General features: G+C 43.2%; 1 protein-coding gene across 2 annotated transcripts in view; it reads left to right on the top strand.

Moving 5' to 3' along the window:
* LOC126383009 (ephrin type-B receptor 3-like) overlaps positions 1 to 5,926 on the top strand; it is a 52,240-nt gene extending 46,314 nt beyond the window's left edge. For both annotated transcript variants that reach the window (XM_050033356.1, XM_050033357.1), the window contains exons 14-15: positions 1,803 to 1,996; positions 4,288 to 5,926. In XM_050033356.1, the coding sequence (XP_049889313.1) occupies positions 1,803 to 1,996; positions 4,288 to 4,399 (306 nt within the window). In that variant the 3' untranslated portion in view covers positions 4,400 to 5,926. The remainder of the gene's footprint in view (positions 1 to 1,802; positions 1,997 to 4,287) is intronic.
* Positions 5,927 to 15,996: the final 10,070 nt, after the last annotated feature.

Raw genomic sequence — 15,996 nt, 5'->3', positions numbered from 1 at the left:
CATAATACAGTAACAGGGGGTTATTCTTCCACCACACGAACAAAGGCCAAACAGAGTGAGCATAATACAAATGAGTCAGAGCTGAATATTAACACTTTGTAAAAGCACCACATGAAAGTTCCTTAAAGATATTTCTAGGTCAAGATTTTGCACTTTATGTGTACAATTTTATGCTCATTTGAATGTGCTGACATTTTTAGCCATGCTAGCGGCTCTGTGGATGAAGATGTCGGTCTGCATCTTTTGACTTAGAGTGAAATAGCTTTAAACTTATGGACAGATTGTGGCACAATTTTATTGGAATATTCATGGTCCCCAGTGGACGATTTGTAACGACTTTGGTGATGTGTTGACTTTTCCTCTGATGCAATAACAAGGTTATTGTAACATTTGTGGTTTTGGATTGCTGTGAATGATGATACTTGTTGACGTATTGATGTCATACTGTTTCCCATGGCAACAACAAGCATAGCTGAAAGCAAAATTATTACCGACTCTGCTGTGGTTCCAAAAACAGGAGCAGCTTCAGTAGTGTGGAATAAACTGTGGCATCCTGAATGTTTTATGAACAGCCCTGAACTCTTTTAGTGACTTACTGCTCAGAGGGAACTCATTCAGCGGCTCCTGTGGCAGCAGCACAGCGTCTCTCCCTCTCCTCTCTCGCCGTGTGTACACAGGAGTCGGTGTCGTCAAGTGATTTTGTCATAAACCTTTGGTAATGTAAACCTATGTGACGCTTGCAGCTCGACAAAAACTACATATATGTGACTGTGCGATAGTTGTGGTATCATAACAGCCTGTCACAGGTTACAGCGTGATGATTAGAGGAGAAATGGCAGAGCATAAAGGTCCAGGTGGGAAAAAAACATGCAACCTACTGCAAGGGAAGAAAAATAAGCTGTTGTTAGCAGTTAGCAGCTAACTAAAAAAAATAAAGAACAGCAGCACCACATAACAGAGACGCTAAATGATTGTTATTGCTATGTTAATACCATTGTTATTCTTTAGAAAACGCTGCCAGTGTGTATATGTCACACTACAGGCCGACAATGTTGTGCTACATGTCCCGCCTGTAATGCCTCTTTTGCCGGCATGTTGTCTAAAATCACACACTGGAGCGGCACAATGCCGTTGTTTGGTTTTGTATAAAAATGCAAAGGTGGCATGAAGAAGGGACTTCGTAGCAGCTTTAAAGCACATCTCTGTGTAAAAAGAGCTATTGACTGGGGGAACAGACTTCAACACCACACTGAAGTGGACGTTGGAGGGTTTTTTGGGGGGAGTTGTTCCTTATCCACTGTGGCAAATTTCTCTCTGAGGCAAATTGTGATTTGTAATATTGGGCTTTATAAAATAAAATTGAATTGAATCAGCAAAGAGACCTGACACCTCCAGCACAGAGCGGACTTGTCAGTACACAGAGCAGAGTTAGCATTAGCATAGTGAAAGTTTTGACAGCATACATGGTGTGTGCGGTTTTTGGATTTTACCCTGGAGCTTCTTCCACCATCTACCAAAAACACCATTGTAGCAGATGTTATTGTATGTTTCACAAACACTAACACTGTGAAAGCCACTGCCAGTTAGCCTCCAAGCTAACAAGCTAACAAACAGCATGAACAAAAAAGATGATGCTAACTACACTTAGCAGTCTGTTGGGTCTGCCTGTTGCTGATTTTGGTGCACAAAAGACTCCTCATCTGAGTCTGGGCATGACTGAGCCTCAAACATGTGTGTATTAGTGTAACATACTTTAAAATGTGTCTGGAGTGTAACTTTAAGAACCACTCTCTGTCCCTCAGGTGATGACGGCAGTAGAGCAGGACTACCGGCTGCCCCCGCCCATGGACTGCCCCATGGTGCTGCACCAGCTGATGCTGGAGTGCTGGATGAAGGAGAGAAACCTGCGGCCCAAGTTCTCCCGTATCGTCAGCACCCTGGACAAGCTGCTCCGCAATGCCGCCAGCCTCAAGGTGGTGACCAGCACCTACTCAGGGTGAGTCCACGTGCAGGAGCAGAGGAGGGCTGAGGGAGCTCTCCCACACACTTTTGATTTGTGTCATAGTTTAAATCTTTGCAGTGCATTCTCAAACTGCCTCTTTTTCATTGAAGTGAATGGAGAGAAGTTTCAAGGCGAATGGAAAGTGTTTGCCTTTGGAAATGTGTTATATCTCAGCTCTTTTTAGGAAGCACTTCACTGTTGCCACCTTGACAAGTTCACTGTGAGATTTAGCAACTTTCAGACAAACTTGCTGAATTTACTTTCTAAGTTGCTGCAGTATAAAAATCTCACTGGGTTTCACGACTGTGTATCGAGGGACATTATCTTGCAACTTCTGACCATTGTGGAGAATCTCAGCTCACAACAGCAACCAGAGTTTACAGCAGACATAGAAGAAGAGAAGTAGAGATGTTAAGATATTTGATAACAAATTTGCAGTAAGTTTAAATAGTCTATAGTGTTGGCTGTGCAGTTTGTTGTGCTGTCAGCTGACTTAGCAGCTACCGTAGCAGACCAGCGTTGAAAATATATGCATTATTCTGCTGGGTTTTTTCCATATAGGCACTTTATGCTTTTGAGGTTTTTCCACAATAACAGCTGAATAGTGCAAACACAAAACAGGGGTGATGCAATTCTCTCTCTCTCACCTTGTGTGAAATTGTCCCCTGTATTGTATATGACGGCTGTGAAGTTCAGGATGAAGACTCCTCCCGGTGCAGAGACGAGCAGAGCTGCGCCTCTGGGTTGTTGGAATAAGATGTCACAGTAAAAGAAAATATTGCTGGCCTAAAGAGAGGCACACCAAGGTTCATGCTTGTTGGTTTTGGTTTGTTTTATGCTTTCGGTTGATTTGGGAGGATATTTCTTTGAGCTGAAGGCTTTTACTGCCAGACAGGCGTCTGCCTCTTTCTCTCTGACGCCTCCCTTGAAAGTGCAGAAGTTGACTTATTCATAGGTAGCCGCCCTCACGTCGACGAGTTGTTTTTTAACTTTGTTGTGAGCGCAGCGGCTCCAAACGTTCCAGCCATTTTTACTGACGTGTTTGTTCTGAATTTTGTTGGCCTGGCATCCAGTCAACAGTATGATTAGTGCTGGTTTTAGACGCAAGATCCTCGGCTCTGTAGTGATGTATAATGAATCAAGCGCACGTCCTCAACTCTGTGGCTCTGACTATGCGATAGTTTCCTGTTTCCGACAGGCACAAAAGGCAGAATTCATACATACAGTATCCAGGTCTTGTGCCAGCTCCTTGGCTCACAGTTTCACTCTAACACAGAGCCCCAAGGGCGATTCCTATGCCAGGATTTGGGCTCAGTGAAGCTAATTGTGTGTGGAAATGTAATGGCTGACCTCGGTTTAATTCCCCCTATACTTGGCTGGATGCTGGAATGTAGGTGATAGGACAGACAGCAGCCAGGGCTGCTGATGTGGAAAAGCAGGAGGTGATGAAGTGTGAGTAATAAGGGAGATTGAGGAGAAGCTAAAAGAGAGGAATGTGTTTAATTAGGTTGCTAATGAGCTTTTTAATGCATCAGGGGAGGGCGCGCCCAATGCTGTGATGGGCGCATAGGAAAGGGATATGCGTGTGTGTGTGTGTGTGTGTGTGTGTGAGTGTGCATGTTATGCTACGTGTCGCTGTGTGCGGATGACATGCCAATGATTAATTTATGGCCTCATCTGTATGCAACAGCATGAGAGATAGACGGGGGAGCGGGAGGAAGAGGAGGGGAGGGAAAGGATCATGTTGTCAGAGCATGATTTAGGGAGCGTCTCCCGTGTTTGCGAGTGCGTCTGAACGCTCGCGCCTGCTCACCTGCCATTGGCTGCTCGATGATGTTGGGGCAGATAACGGAGGGAGAGAGAGGATATGAGATGCGGCGCTATCTGTAGAGTATCTTCAGCCACGAGGGCCTCAAAAACAAGGACACTGGCCGAGCAACAAAGGACACTCGGAGGCTGCAGCGCTTTTCTTCCAAGATAGCTAGAAAATATGTTGAACTTTATTAAAGCTGGAAACGTGATGAGTAGATTTGGCTTTGGGTTGCAGATGAAGCTCTAGATTAGCAGATTGGAGCATGTCCTCACAGCGCTGTGTTTTTTATTGTTTATAACCATGAGGTTGTAGGTGTATATATACTGTGCAGAATTTAGCTCCACTGACACTAAGATGGATTAGACCTTTATCCACCTTCAATGAGAGCACTTAGCGGAGTAATAATGAGCCGTATCTTTTGTTTAAAGTGGCTGTGAACCTGCTGCTGACCTGTGCGGCTTTGTGTTGGCAGGGACTTGCTGCGGCTCGGAGGGACGCTGCCAGGACACAACAGGAAGAGTCCGGACAGCAGTCAGGAAATCGTTCGGCAACAGATGAGCCAAACTCTCCCCATCCGAGTGTGAGGAGCGGAGGATACAAAGCGAATAGAAACTACCTAGAAACTCTAACATGAAGAGCCTGATGTAAAATAAAAAGAAGACAAAGACAGAAGCCACAGAGAGATGGAAAGAGGACCGATTTGGAGATTTCTTTCTGACGGGACTGGAGACATTTAAAGAGAACTGTCCATTGCAGTGTGTGTGTTCATTACTTGACACTTGTGGATTTGTGACTATTGACATAAAGCCAAACTTCCTATTGCCCCCTCTCAGGTTGTGTTTGCATGTCTGCATGTGTTTTCTGCTGGTTGGGAATCAGTCTTTTCTTCTCTTCCCCCTCAGACTGAGGACCGGAGAGCTCACACATGATAGGATTCAGTGTCTATAACGATACAACAGTGCCAAGATAAAGCAAACATTTGCTTGAAACTAACTCTTAAGACAGCTCTGTAGACCTTCAATCCAATCAACGTTTTTTTTCCTTTTAAACCCCAACCTCTTTTATTTTGCTTTTCTTTTTTTCAGGAATCAAGAACAAAAAACGTTTCATCTGCTTCCTCTTAAATACCGTCTTCCACATGTACTGGGAGATATACGTGTTACAAATCTGTACAAAGCATCCGAGTCTTCACACCGTCTCTCCGTCCAAGAAGAGGCGTATAACTGACACTGTGCGGGACACGTCATGTGCATGCCAAAGTGGAAACTTCTTCATGAGAAAAGTACAAATAAGTTCCACATTAACTGTTGCTTTGGTGGCATTTTTGCTGTATGGGCTTTAACGTCCATGTTTTCTTAATCTTATTTGATTCATATACGCATTGTTTTGAATGCTAAGTTATTATCTATTATTGCAAAGAGGTGGTTTTTGTGTGTTTTTTTAAAAACTTTTTTATTACAATGCTTGTTTTTTTTCCCACGCATTAACAGAACCGGACAGACATGAATGAGTGAATCAAAGAAGTGAAACGTTCTGCTCACACAGAATAACTATAACTGACATGTGGTAGTGCCGTGTTGTATATTTTATTTTTGGCGAATGTGTTGCAGATCAGTGGGAATTAAAAAAGGTCAGTATCCAGATGATAGCTTCGTGACCTTAATATTGACCTGACCTTAATGCAGAACAAATCACTCATTGGTTTATTTCTCCTGACATGTGTTTTCTTCAGCACGCCAGCTGTCAGCGCAGTTCCTATCTAAAACAACTGCCTGTATATAATACTATATTTCTATTAGAGCAGTCGGCTCAGCATTTACAACCATCTGACCTGATTCTGGCCTCTCTATGACCCTCGTTTATATGCTTGTTTGTTTATTGTTGAGGAGCAAGCAAATGGAGAAATTACAGTTTAAATGGTCATTACATATCTGAAACTATATGTCACAATGAAAGAAAATGTGTGTCTGTTAGGGCAGACTTTCTCCTGTGCAATTAAAGGTGTATTAGATTGTAAAAAGAAAAAAAAATGCCAGAAAACTAGAACAAAAATAAGCATTTCTCTTTCAGTATTTTTACGATAATCATATGCAAATAAATTATTAAACGGATCTCTGGTATTCTCTTTGATTTCGTGGTGGGTTCACCAGGATGAGGTTCCGGGTCTCCTATCATCCGGACGAAGGATGAAAAGAGGGAGTAGCGAGCGTGTTTTACCTCCTCAGTCGGAATATCACAGCAGCTTTGGACGGACTCATTAAGATTTAAGATTAATCAAAGGCCGGTCCACGCAGCTCGCCAATTAGTGAGACCACAGGACTATTCTGGGGATTTCAGCCTCCGTTGCTGCTGGAGAGGCTTCAAGGAGGCAAAGTTAATCTGGCTTCACACCAAATGTCAGTGTTGTTTGGCTTTAATCTGTCAGCCAGGACACAAACCGGCTCTCTTTCCATACCAGTGCAGATGAGTGAAGCTGTCACCTTCTGTTTTTACTGACTGAAAGGGAGCTCTTCCGTCGGGGGATGGAGGGGGGGCTCATACTTACCCATTTGTGAGTCGCTGCTCAGACAGCAGCAGCAGCATGATCAGCCACCGAAGGGAGGACTGGTGATGTTCTCTGCATGTTCTCTAATCATCTCTGCCGCTCGCACAGGATGTACACACAGCGGGTCAACACAAAGGTCTCTTCAAGCACACAGATCGAAACGTGCTGTATATGCAGACACCGAGTCACTGAGTGTAATTCCACTGGGTAACCCACCAAGCATGGCATTTATCATGTGCGTCATGCTTTGCAGCTAGATTGCAGATAAATGCTTCGCGGTGGTTCGGCTGCTCGTTTTGTGGATGCAAGACGATGATGTGTAGAGAGGCTCGACCTTGGAGGAGAATATTATGCATACAAGCCTGCTGAGGAGGAAGTCTTCCAGAGAAAAGCTATATTTTGCTGTTTTAAGTGGGCCCAGCTCCTAAAGGGAGACTTTGCAAATTTCAAACCAGCTTTTTATCATAACAGTGTGGGTAGTATGTTTGAGTGAACTGTGGTAAACTTCCCTCCATCCTCCCAGCAGCCAGGTCTTCCTGATCAGTTGTTGTACTGCTGGGGTGAACAAAAATTAGAAAGTACAATCTGTCATTAGAGCAGCAGCCCTAGCGTGTCGGCAGGACCCCAAGAAGTGCGCCCGGTTTGATGCCAATTTTCGTAGTGGCCAAACAGTGGAATTACACCAGTAATGTGATGCCAAAAGACTTTTACCAAAGACTTACATGGTGACAGAGACATCTGTAAATCAGTGGATGCACGAAATGGCTGATTACATTGGGAAAGAAGAGGCCCATGAGTGAGTCATTTTATCCAAGAGTGGAGTGGAGGTAGCTGGTTCGGCTAGTTAAAATCTCTAGTGCGCCTGTTCTGTGGGCCTTGTAGTGCGAAAAACAGCGCTGTTCGGCTGTGTAATTTTAAACATGGCAGCTGAACATTTTGTGGCTTCACATGCCACAGAGCATCTTTCATAGAAATGACTGGGGTCCCGCCACTAGCACTGCATCCAGGTCTCTTTATACATCCATGGATCTAGGCCTTTTGCCCAAACTACGGATTGTATGTCTTCATTTTTGTATGGAAGAGGTGTAGAAGCGGATTGAGTCCAAACAGTAAAACTAGGCAGTGCTGATCAAATAACCAAGAATCTTTTACTGTATTCTCTTTTTCTCACTTAAGATGTTAAAAAATATATTTTAGTGCACTGTTTAGCTGTAATACGAGAGCTTGTGACCATTTTTGCACTCCCGGTATCCTCATCTCAAAGTCAATTGGTTTCTTGTGTGGGGTTTTGGTTAGATACCTAAAATAAGGTATGGTTTACACAGGCTTAAAAGACTCTCATCTTTTGGGGGTCATCCCTATGTTTCCAGGGTTCTATGTTTCCCGGGTTCTATGTTCCCCACTTAAACCTGCAAAAGAGCTTCTATGTTCCCCACTTACACAAAAACAGTTCTATGTTTCCCGCATGGTTGAGCGGGCAACATAGAACCCGGGAAACATAGAGCCTTTTTTGTGTAAGTGGGGAACATAGAACCTTTTTTGCAGGGTTAAGTGGGGAACATAGAACCCGGGAAACATAGAAACCTGGAAACATAGATACGCTCCCCATGTTTTGTTCTATGACATAAAATATGTCAGTAGACACTCCACTTGTGAATTTTGAAGCTTTTATGTGTCTTAGAAAAGGCAGTGACAAGTGAAGACAAGTGGCTAAATGAGATGACAGAATCATGCCAAACGCTGCTTTACAGCCTTGTTTTGCTGGCGAAATAAGTCATGCAAGTGTGGTATAGCTCATTCATAGCCTCACGTTAGCTTTTAACTGCTAGTAATTGCATTTACACTTCAAAAATCAGCTGTGGTAATTTGTGAAGTTTATATTGCTGAATAAAACATGAAGTATCATAAAGGTTTGTTTGCCACAGTTTATTTTCTGCGATAATCCAAAATCTAATGAAAAAATCCCATTGGCTTGTTGACAAGGGAACCATGGCGACCCTAACTTCGAAGTCAGCTTAAAAAAACACGTCATGGTCTTTATCGCTGTGGCTGGAGCAGCTACATAACTCATACCTCATACCATACCTACAAATCAGAGCACATTGAAGCCACCTCCACACCTTGGTCCAGAAGCAGAAGCCCTGAAGAAAATGCTAAGTTAGCATTAAGCCAGCAATGAATTGTTACGCCGGGTGCACAACCTATTTTTCCTGTTTTAACAGAGCGTTTCCCCAACATATTCCCCATCCCCAGAACAATGCCACGAGATTCCGTCGTTGACAGACCTGGCCAGATGCAGGCGGCTAGCTAACGTGCTGTCAGCGAGAGCTGTTAGCGAGAGCTGTTAGTGAAGTCATCTAGCAGAAGAGCTAGCAATATCTTCCTGCGAAGATCTCTCATGTAAGAGCTAGCAATATCTTCCTGCGAAGATCTCTCATGTTGACTGTCACTGTACCAACTGAGACGAGTTATACTATTGAAAGAGCTGATATATATAGAAATGAATGCGAAATTAGAAAATATAGAGTAATTACCAACCGCATAGAAATCAACCTATGGTCAACAATCACTTTTAATAGTGGAAAAAAATCTTATACTTAATTTTCTTTTGCATAAATAAATGAGATATTGTTTGTTTACAACTGCGATTGTAATTAATTTCCTACCTCCGGCACCGTTACACTCCGTTTCTCCCATCTTGTCAACGCCCGAGTAGGAAAAATCCAACACCTCCACGTTCCGATGGTCAACGGAACCGCTGCCGTGCTGCGCGCTAGTCCATTACTATCTGTCGTTTTCACCTCCATTGGAATGAATGACTTCCAGTCAGCGTCAATCCGTCAGTGCGTTAGGTTGTGCACCTAGCGACAGATTACAAAAAGGCAAGGCAGTTGGTTAGGGTTTGGGTTTTGTTACTTAGGGTAAGGTGAATAATATCTTCATGTACAGTGAATTACGTAAATTAATTAAGTTCATTATTGTTGCATATGGCCTCATATTTATTCACTACAGCATCGTGTTGTAGCAGGATTCAGATAATTGTCAAGTTGGTGGGTTTGTCTTGAAAACTGAGATCAAACTCATGGCCTAAAAGCAGTGTTGATCAAATATAAACCAAGATTCTGTTACTGTATTCCATATTTATGACCTAAAATATCCAAACATATTTTAGTTCACTGTTAGGCTGTAATATGAGAGTTTATGAACAGGACATGGCACCATACTGTTTCCTGTATTGTGAAAAATGGAGACTGAAAAAACTGAGATCAAACAGTAAAACTAAGCAGCGCTGATCAAATATAAACCAAGATTCTGTTACTATTTCTCGCCCAAAATGTTTCCAGAAACATATTTATAACTTACTGTTGAACTATAATGGGAGACTGTTTTTTTACCAGCCAGCCACCATATTGTTTTCTACGTCAAAATGGACGAGTTTGCATTAAGTTACCCACCAGTGGGTGTGTTTAATTGGTCCAGTACATTCTGGTAGTTGTAGGTTTTCTACCTCTTCAGCAAAATCAAATGCCACAGCCCTTTTTCTGTGTTTTCTCTGATCATGTGGCACCAATTTCAAAAGTATTTGTGCCTTTCTTCTGCTCAGACGGCCCAGTTTTGTGAAAAAGCCGTCTTTCAGGCAGTGAAAGGCTCTTTTAATGAAGCTCTAAAACTCAAGAGGGGCCTGTTTCAGACGTGTTTGCCTGGTACATCCCGTTGCATCTGAGATCTGACACAATGTCAAAAGTGAGATTTTGCATCCTGTTTATCATTAAACGTTTGAAGCGTCTCCAGCTTTGCGGGCTGCTCTGGCTCACCGCTCACCAGAGAAAACACTCGCAGCCCTCTACAGAGCCGGATGTAATGTTTTTCACCGCTGCATCTTAAAGATGATTCAAAATGGCAGCGAACCTAAAGGAAAATATCTCATTATCGTATTACAGACCATTAAGCGATGAGAAATCAGCTGCGACAGTCCCTCATAGAGGTTTTAATGAGCGTGCTCGGTGGAGGGGGAACTGGGGAAGTGATGGCAGGATGACAGACAGTTTTTATTTCATGGCTGCTGGTTGCCCGTCAGTGACCAGACAATCTGAGGTTCAACGTCAAATCCCTACATCACCAGAGTGATCCCCGCGATTACTGCGAGATTAACAGCAGCTCGGCTGTTAGACTGGATGTTTATAATCACGCACGAAACCCAGCCAAGACAAGACACAGGAAAAAAAGACACAGGGACACTACTAACACACATTCAAATGCATAACCAGACACACTCTCACACAGATCTGCTGGATTGGCAGTGATTTGTCAGATTTAGCTGCATCTACTTGTGTAGGCCTTCTGAATGCACCAGTCAGTTCTCTTCCAAGCTCAAAGCACTCATTTGCCATCCTGTCCAAAGCAAGTTTAATGCCTCCAATTACAGGGGGTCTGCAAGCAGGCAGATTTGGAGCGAGGAGGCTTGGCAGGAGAGTTTGCTACGCATCAGGGCCTTTTAACAGAGTAGTGATTTGCTGCTGCTGGTGCTGAAGCTGCCTGCACCGGCTCATCAATGGAAAACTACCCTCTTTATGGTGAAGCGCATGCAGCACTAAGCCGAAACTGTGAGGAGAGACACAAAAATATCAGGCTTTTTAACGACGAGGCACCAGCTCTTCTGCACGCTCAGTGTGGAGGAATTTCTGCATCTCTGCACCGCAAGCACAAATGGAAATCAAAGTCTTTTCAGCAATCATTTTTATGTAAAATGGGCTGTATTTTAATTGAATATTCTAAGATACTGCAGCACAGAGTGTGATGGTGGCAAGGCAGCAAATGAAGGAAACAGTGCGCACAGACAAGATAGCTGCAGTAATGCTGAAACATAACGTGATGTGGGGCATTAAATATATATGGCAGTCAGGGGAAAACTTTTTTTTTTATCTCCAATATGTTCTATTTTTACTCAGATCAGCTTTGATTTGACTTCGACGGCCATGCCTTTTTGAGTTCATCTATCTTAAAGGTTAACTTTATTGTCTCTAAAGACTTGTATGCATAAATCCCAAAGTAGAGTGGAGTTGGAAGTTTTATTAATCCATATTAATATCATTGATAATATGCAGCAGAATTAGAGAGGTATAAAATAAGTGTCTCCATGAAACTCAGCCTCTGCAGGATCATTTTCAGCACTCCACACGGCATAAAAAATTAACTACTGCAGTTGTGCTTTACTCTGACAGCTAAAAAATTGTACTCATGTATGTAATAGGCTCTATATTACTCACTTAATCCCCCACTGAAGACATTAATTTAATTTTTCCTATTCACAGACACAAATTAATCATTAAGAAAATGGTGTATAATTTCCCAGTTTTCCCATGATTTTACAGTAAATCTATAATTCATAATAAGTTATGAGACATTCTTCTTTTTTTAATCCAAATTAATGGATTACATTTACCATTTCTTTTAACCAGATTATTGTAATCTTGTTAAAGATAATCCGTTACTCCCTAACCCTGGTCTTCAAGTATTATTTCTGAACATTTCAGCGAAGCAGTTGACACTTAATGCAACTGTAATCTTTGCTGCGGCATCACGTCTAATGAAAAGTATAAATGGGGAGCTGCAAAACATCTCATTACAGAAATTTTCCCCTCAGATGATTTGTTCACATTTAATTAAAAAAGCTGCAACACACACGTACACACAGGTCTGCGATGGCAAATAATGCCTTCCAATTTCGCCTTCACCTCGCAGCACTTTTCCTCATGAAAGCCTTCAGTGTTGCAGGGATTGATGATTAGCATGACAGTGCACTTTGTGCTCAGAGAGGCTTCCCCACCTCTGCCCGTCTGTGGCTTGATCTCTGCAGTGTGTGATCCATTTAATGGCCTCTGAAGCCCCGGACATTGATTAACGGGTGTCAGTACCCTGTTGGGTTTGAAGGACAGGATACTGTGCATTAGAAAAGTGGCTGTTAGCTGTCGGCTTTAATACCAAAAAAAGACTGGAAACAGGGGGAAACAGCCTGACTCTAATCGTTTTTTACACTTTTGTACAAAACCAGACGTGTAGAAATGACGATTTTCCAGTTTAGGGAGGGGTTATGTGCCAGACTAGCTCCTGGCAGGGACCTGTGACTTCTTGGAATCGGCCAAGAAATACAAAAAAGAAAAGAAAAAAGACGATGTGAAATCAGAACTTACAGGTATACTGTTCCTTAAGTAACAAAGCCTCATTCAAAATCCCACTGACAGAATGTAACAACACTATTAACTAAAAATCCAGCCTCTGAACAGAGTCTTTCTCAACAGTAAGTGGAGTGATTCAGTTCATATGTAGATAAGGATGGTGATAATTAAAAAAAAAAAAAAGATTGTTGTAAAAATACTGTGACGTGAAAATCCTGCATTCAATGTGTTATTTAAAGGGATAGCATGGATCTGGGGGCTGTATGAGATACTTATCCATAGTCAGTGTGTTACCTACAACAGATAGCGGTCGGCACGCTCAAATTGTGATTTGCGACGGGTAACTGAAGCCGTTACATCCAGCACATTCTCACTCCGACCTCGTCACATGTTGACGTTTGGTCATGGACTTTCTACATCCACATATGACATGCAAAGTACCCTGGGTGCGTTGGTTGTTGACGTTCAGGGACATCATGTCAAGTTCTGCCTGTTACATGCATTGTCTTCTTTCGAGATCCACTTCCATTTTCACAGGAGATTAAACATTTACATACAGTCTCTTTCAAAATAAACATTCTACGTTAGTACAACGCTGCAAATTGACGTTTTTCCTTCAACAACAAAAACACATGGTTGGGTTTAGGGAAACAGAACAGAGTTTGGCTTTAGAAACTTATGGGACACTAGCACCACTCTCTCGGGTGAAAGTTGGTGGTGGTGGACCCATCCACCACCACTCCTGCCCACCCCCGTCGCACTTTTGCAACCTTAACTTTCGTCCTTGTCCCGCTGCATTTCGCCCTGACATCATGTATCATGCAGACCTTATCCTCAGACAGCCCTCTCTGATGGGGAACTGAAGCTGTTACATCGCTCTCTTCAGGTCAGACTTTATTTATTGTCATTTTATCTTGCAGAACACGGGAGCTGTTGGTCTACTGCTGCTTCGATCAGCTAGTTTTTGTTTGTGATATTGTGTGACTTTGCTGTTTTAAAGGGTTAGTTCAGATTCACCAAAGTCACACAATGACGCAAACAACTTAACTGATTGAGGCAGTCGTAGACCAGAAGCTCCCGTGCTCTGCAAGATAAAATGACAATCAATAAAGTCTGGCCTGAAGAGAGTGATGTAACAGCTTCAGTTCCCCATCAGAATAGGCTGTCTGACGTTAAGGTAAAGCAGCAGGCTTAGCAAAGTACTCAGACGTCCCTCTCCCCAGCAACACTTTCCAGCTCCTCCTGGGGAACCCCGGGGCGTTCCCAGGCCAGATGAGATATGTAATCCCTCCAGTGTGTTCTGGGTCTGTCCCGGGGCCTCCTATCAGTTGGACATGCCAGGAACACCTTTAACAGGAGGCGTCCAGGAGGCATCCTGATCAGATGCCTGAACCACCTCAACTGACCCCTTTCGATGCGAAGGAGCAGCGGCTCTACTCTGAGCTCCCTCCTGATGTCCAAGCTTCTTACCCTATCTCTAAGGCTCTTTGATTGAACAAAATAATCATAAATATAACCAACACAAAAAGTATTAAATAACAATGACGGAAAAATGCATAGCCTATGTAATCTAACTAGTGTGATTAAAATGGGCCCTATGTTAGAATCTACAATATATGCAGTTATTACTTATGGCAAAGTAACAACAGCAGAGGTCTCCGGGTTGACCTCTGTCTCTGGCAAACTCAGCAAATGATGTTTTGTTTTATCTCCAAGGTAACAGATATATGAGCTAGAGGGTCAAAGATCAGGGCGTAATGTTATGAAGAAGTAGTACGTCCCAATTAGTCTGTGAAGATTCTTAGTCATCCAGGTCATGGTAATCTTAAGTGCTATATCGTAGGCAACTGGACTTGCTTCAGTTTCTAGAAGACGTTTCCCCTCTCATCTAAGAGGCTTCTTCAGTTCTAACTGACTTGTGCAGAGTTTCAGGCTTTGAACTCTGTGTGGGTGTGAACCCTTGCATAGTCGTTGAGGTCCTTTGTGAGCTCTGAGTTTCAAGTCCTTAAGGTCATATGTGAGTCATTGACCCACCCGGCCATCTTGTATGTCCTTAGGGTTAGATGGGTCCAGGTGTGAATGGGTGTTAATTCATCTAGGGAGGGATTCCTCAAGCAAGTCCAGTTGCCTACGATATAGCACTTAAGATATGTTCCAATTGTTTGCATACTGCAGACAACAGTACCCAGTTTGTAAGCGCAGTTGCAACACCTACTAAAAAGATATATTTTTTAATAATCCACATGATGGGAGAAGCAGCTGCCCCCAGGTATTCTCATTCGACTCTGTCTCACTCCGAAGTCGTCGAAATCTGGTGCTTTGGCAGTGACTTGCGGTGTCAGACATGGACGAAAAAAAGCCGCCCTTTAATGTTGACATGATACGCGGCGTCAGGGGGAAACGTGGTGGGACAAGAACGAAACTTAAGGTGGCGAAAGTCCAAGTAGGGCAGGTGGGAGGGGTGGTGGATGGGTCCAACAAACACCAACCTTCAGCTGGAAGAGTGGTATTTGTGTCCTGTAAGATTCTAAAGCCAAACCCTGTTTGTTTAGTCTTAAACCCAACCATGTGTTTTTGTTGGTGGAGGAAAAAAAACATGAATTTGCGTTGTTGTACTGATGTTATGCACTTATTTTGAAAGAGACGGTAAATTTCCTGTGAAAACAGAAGTGTATTTTGAAAGAAGACAATGCATGTAACAGGCAGACCTTGACACGGCGCCCCAGAGCGTCAAAAACCAATGCACAGAGGGTACCTTTCAAGTCGTATCTGGACGTGGAAAGTCCATGACCAAATGTCAACATGTTAGGAGGTCGGAGTGAGAATGTGTTGCCTCATAATCTAATCGGGCCCCCATTCAAAAAAGTTTGGGCACCACTACACACTACATTATCTGACATGAGTGTGGTATAACTTTTCTCATCTAACTCTGGGTGAGAAAACAAATGGGCTCATTTCATAAAAGCTGACATTGTTCTTCACGGTGACTTTGACAGGGTGAGGATGTGACATTTCAAAGCTGAGTTGTGTGTGTGTGTGTGTGTGTGTGTTCGACCAGGAGGCCATGACTGCGCTGTCATGTTGCCATGAGGTGGAAAAAAAAGAGAAACACTGTGACATTGTCCATTGTACAGTGTAAAAGAAATAACAAAATGCAGCCTGACGCAGCATCTGAGGGAGCACATCTGACTGCCAGGGTGTGTTTCAAAGCAGCAGAGCAGTTGGTGAAAAGAGGGGCCAGCAGAGATCATTAGCATGCATGTGAATGGGCTCGAAAGAATGAACAGATTATGCATTTGTATGTTTGCTGATGAGATAGAGGGGTTTAAGTCCCTCAGCCCAGTTTGAATGACAAATCCCCACCAGGGGAGGGGGAAAGGCCACGGATAGAGAGGAGCAGGAAGAGACAGACTTTAGGCTTTTGAGTAAACGTGGTGGGGGAGTGATGCACTGGTCTCAC

Source organism: Epinephelus moara, chromosome 21, assembly GCF_006386435.1.
Source record: "Epinephelus moara isolate mb chromosome 21, YSFRI_EMoa_1.0, whole genome shotgun sequence".
NCBI lineage: Eukaryota > Metazoa > Chordata > Actinopteri > Perciformes > Serranidae > Epinephelus > Epinephelus moara.
This window is presented reverse-complemented; position numbering and strand designations above follow the sequence as displayed.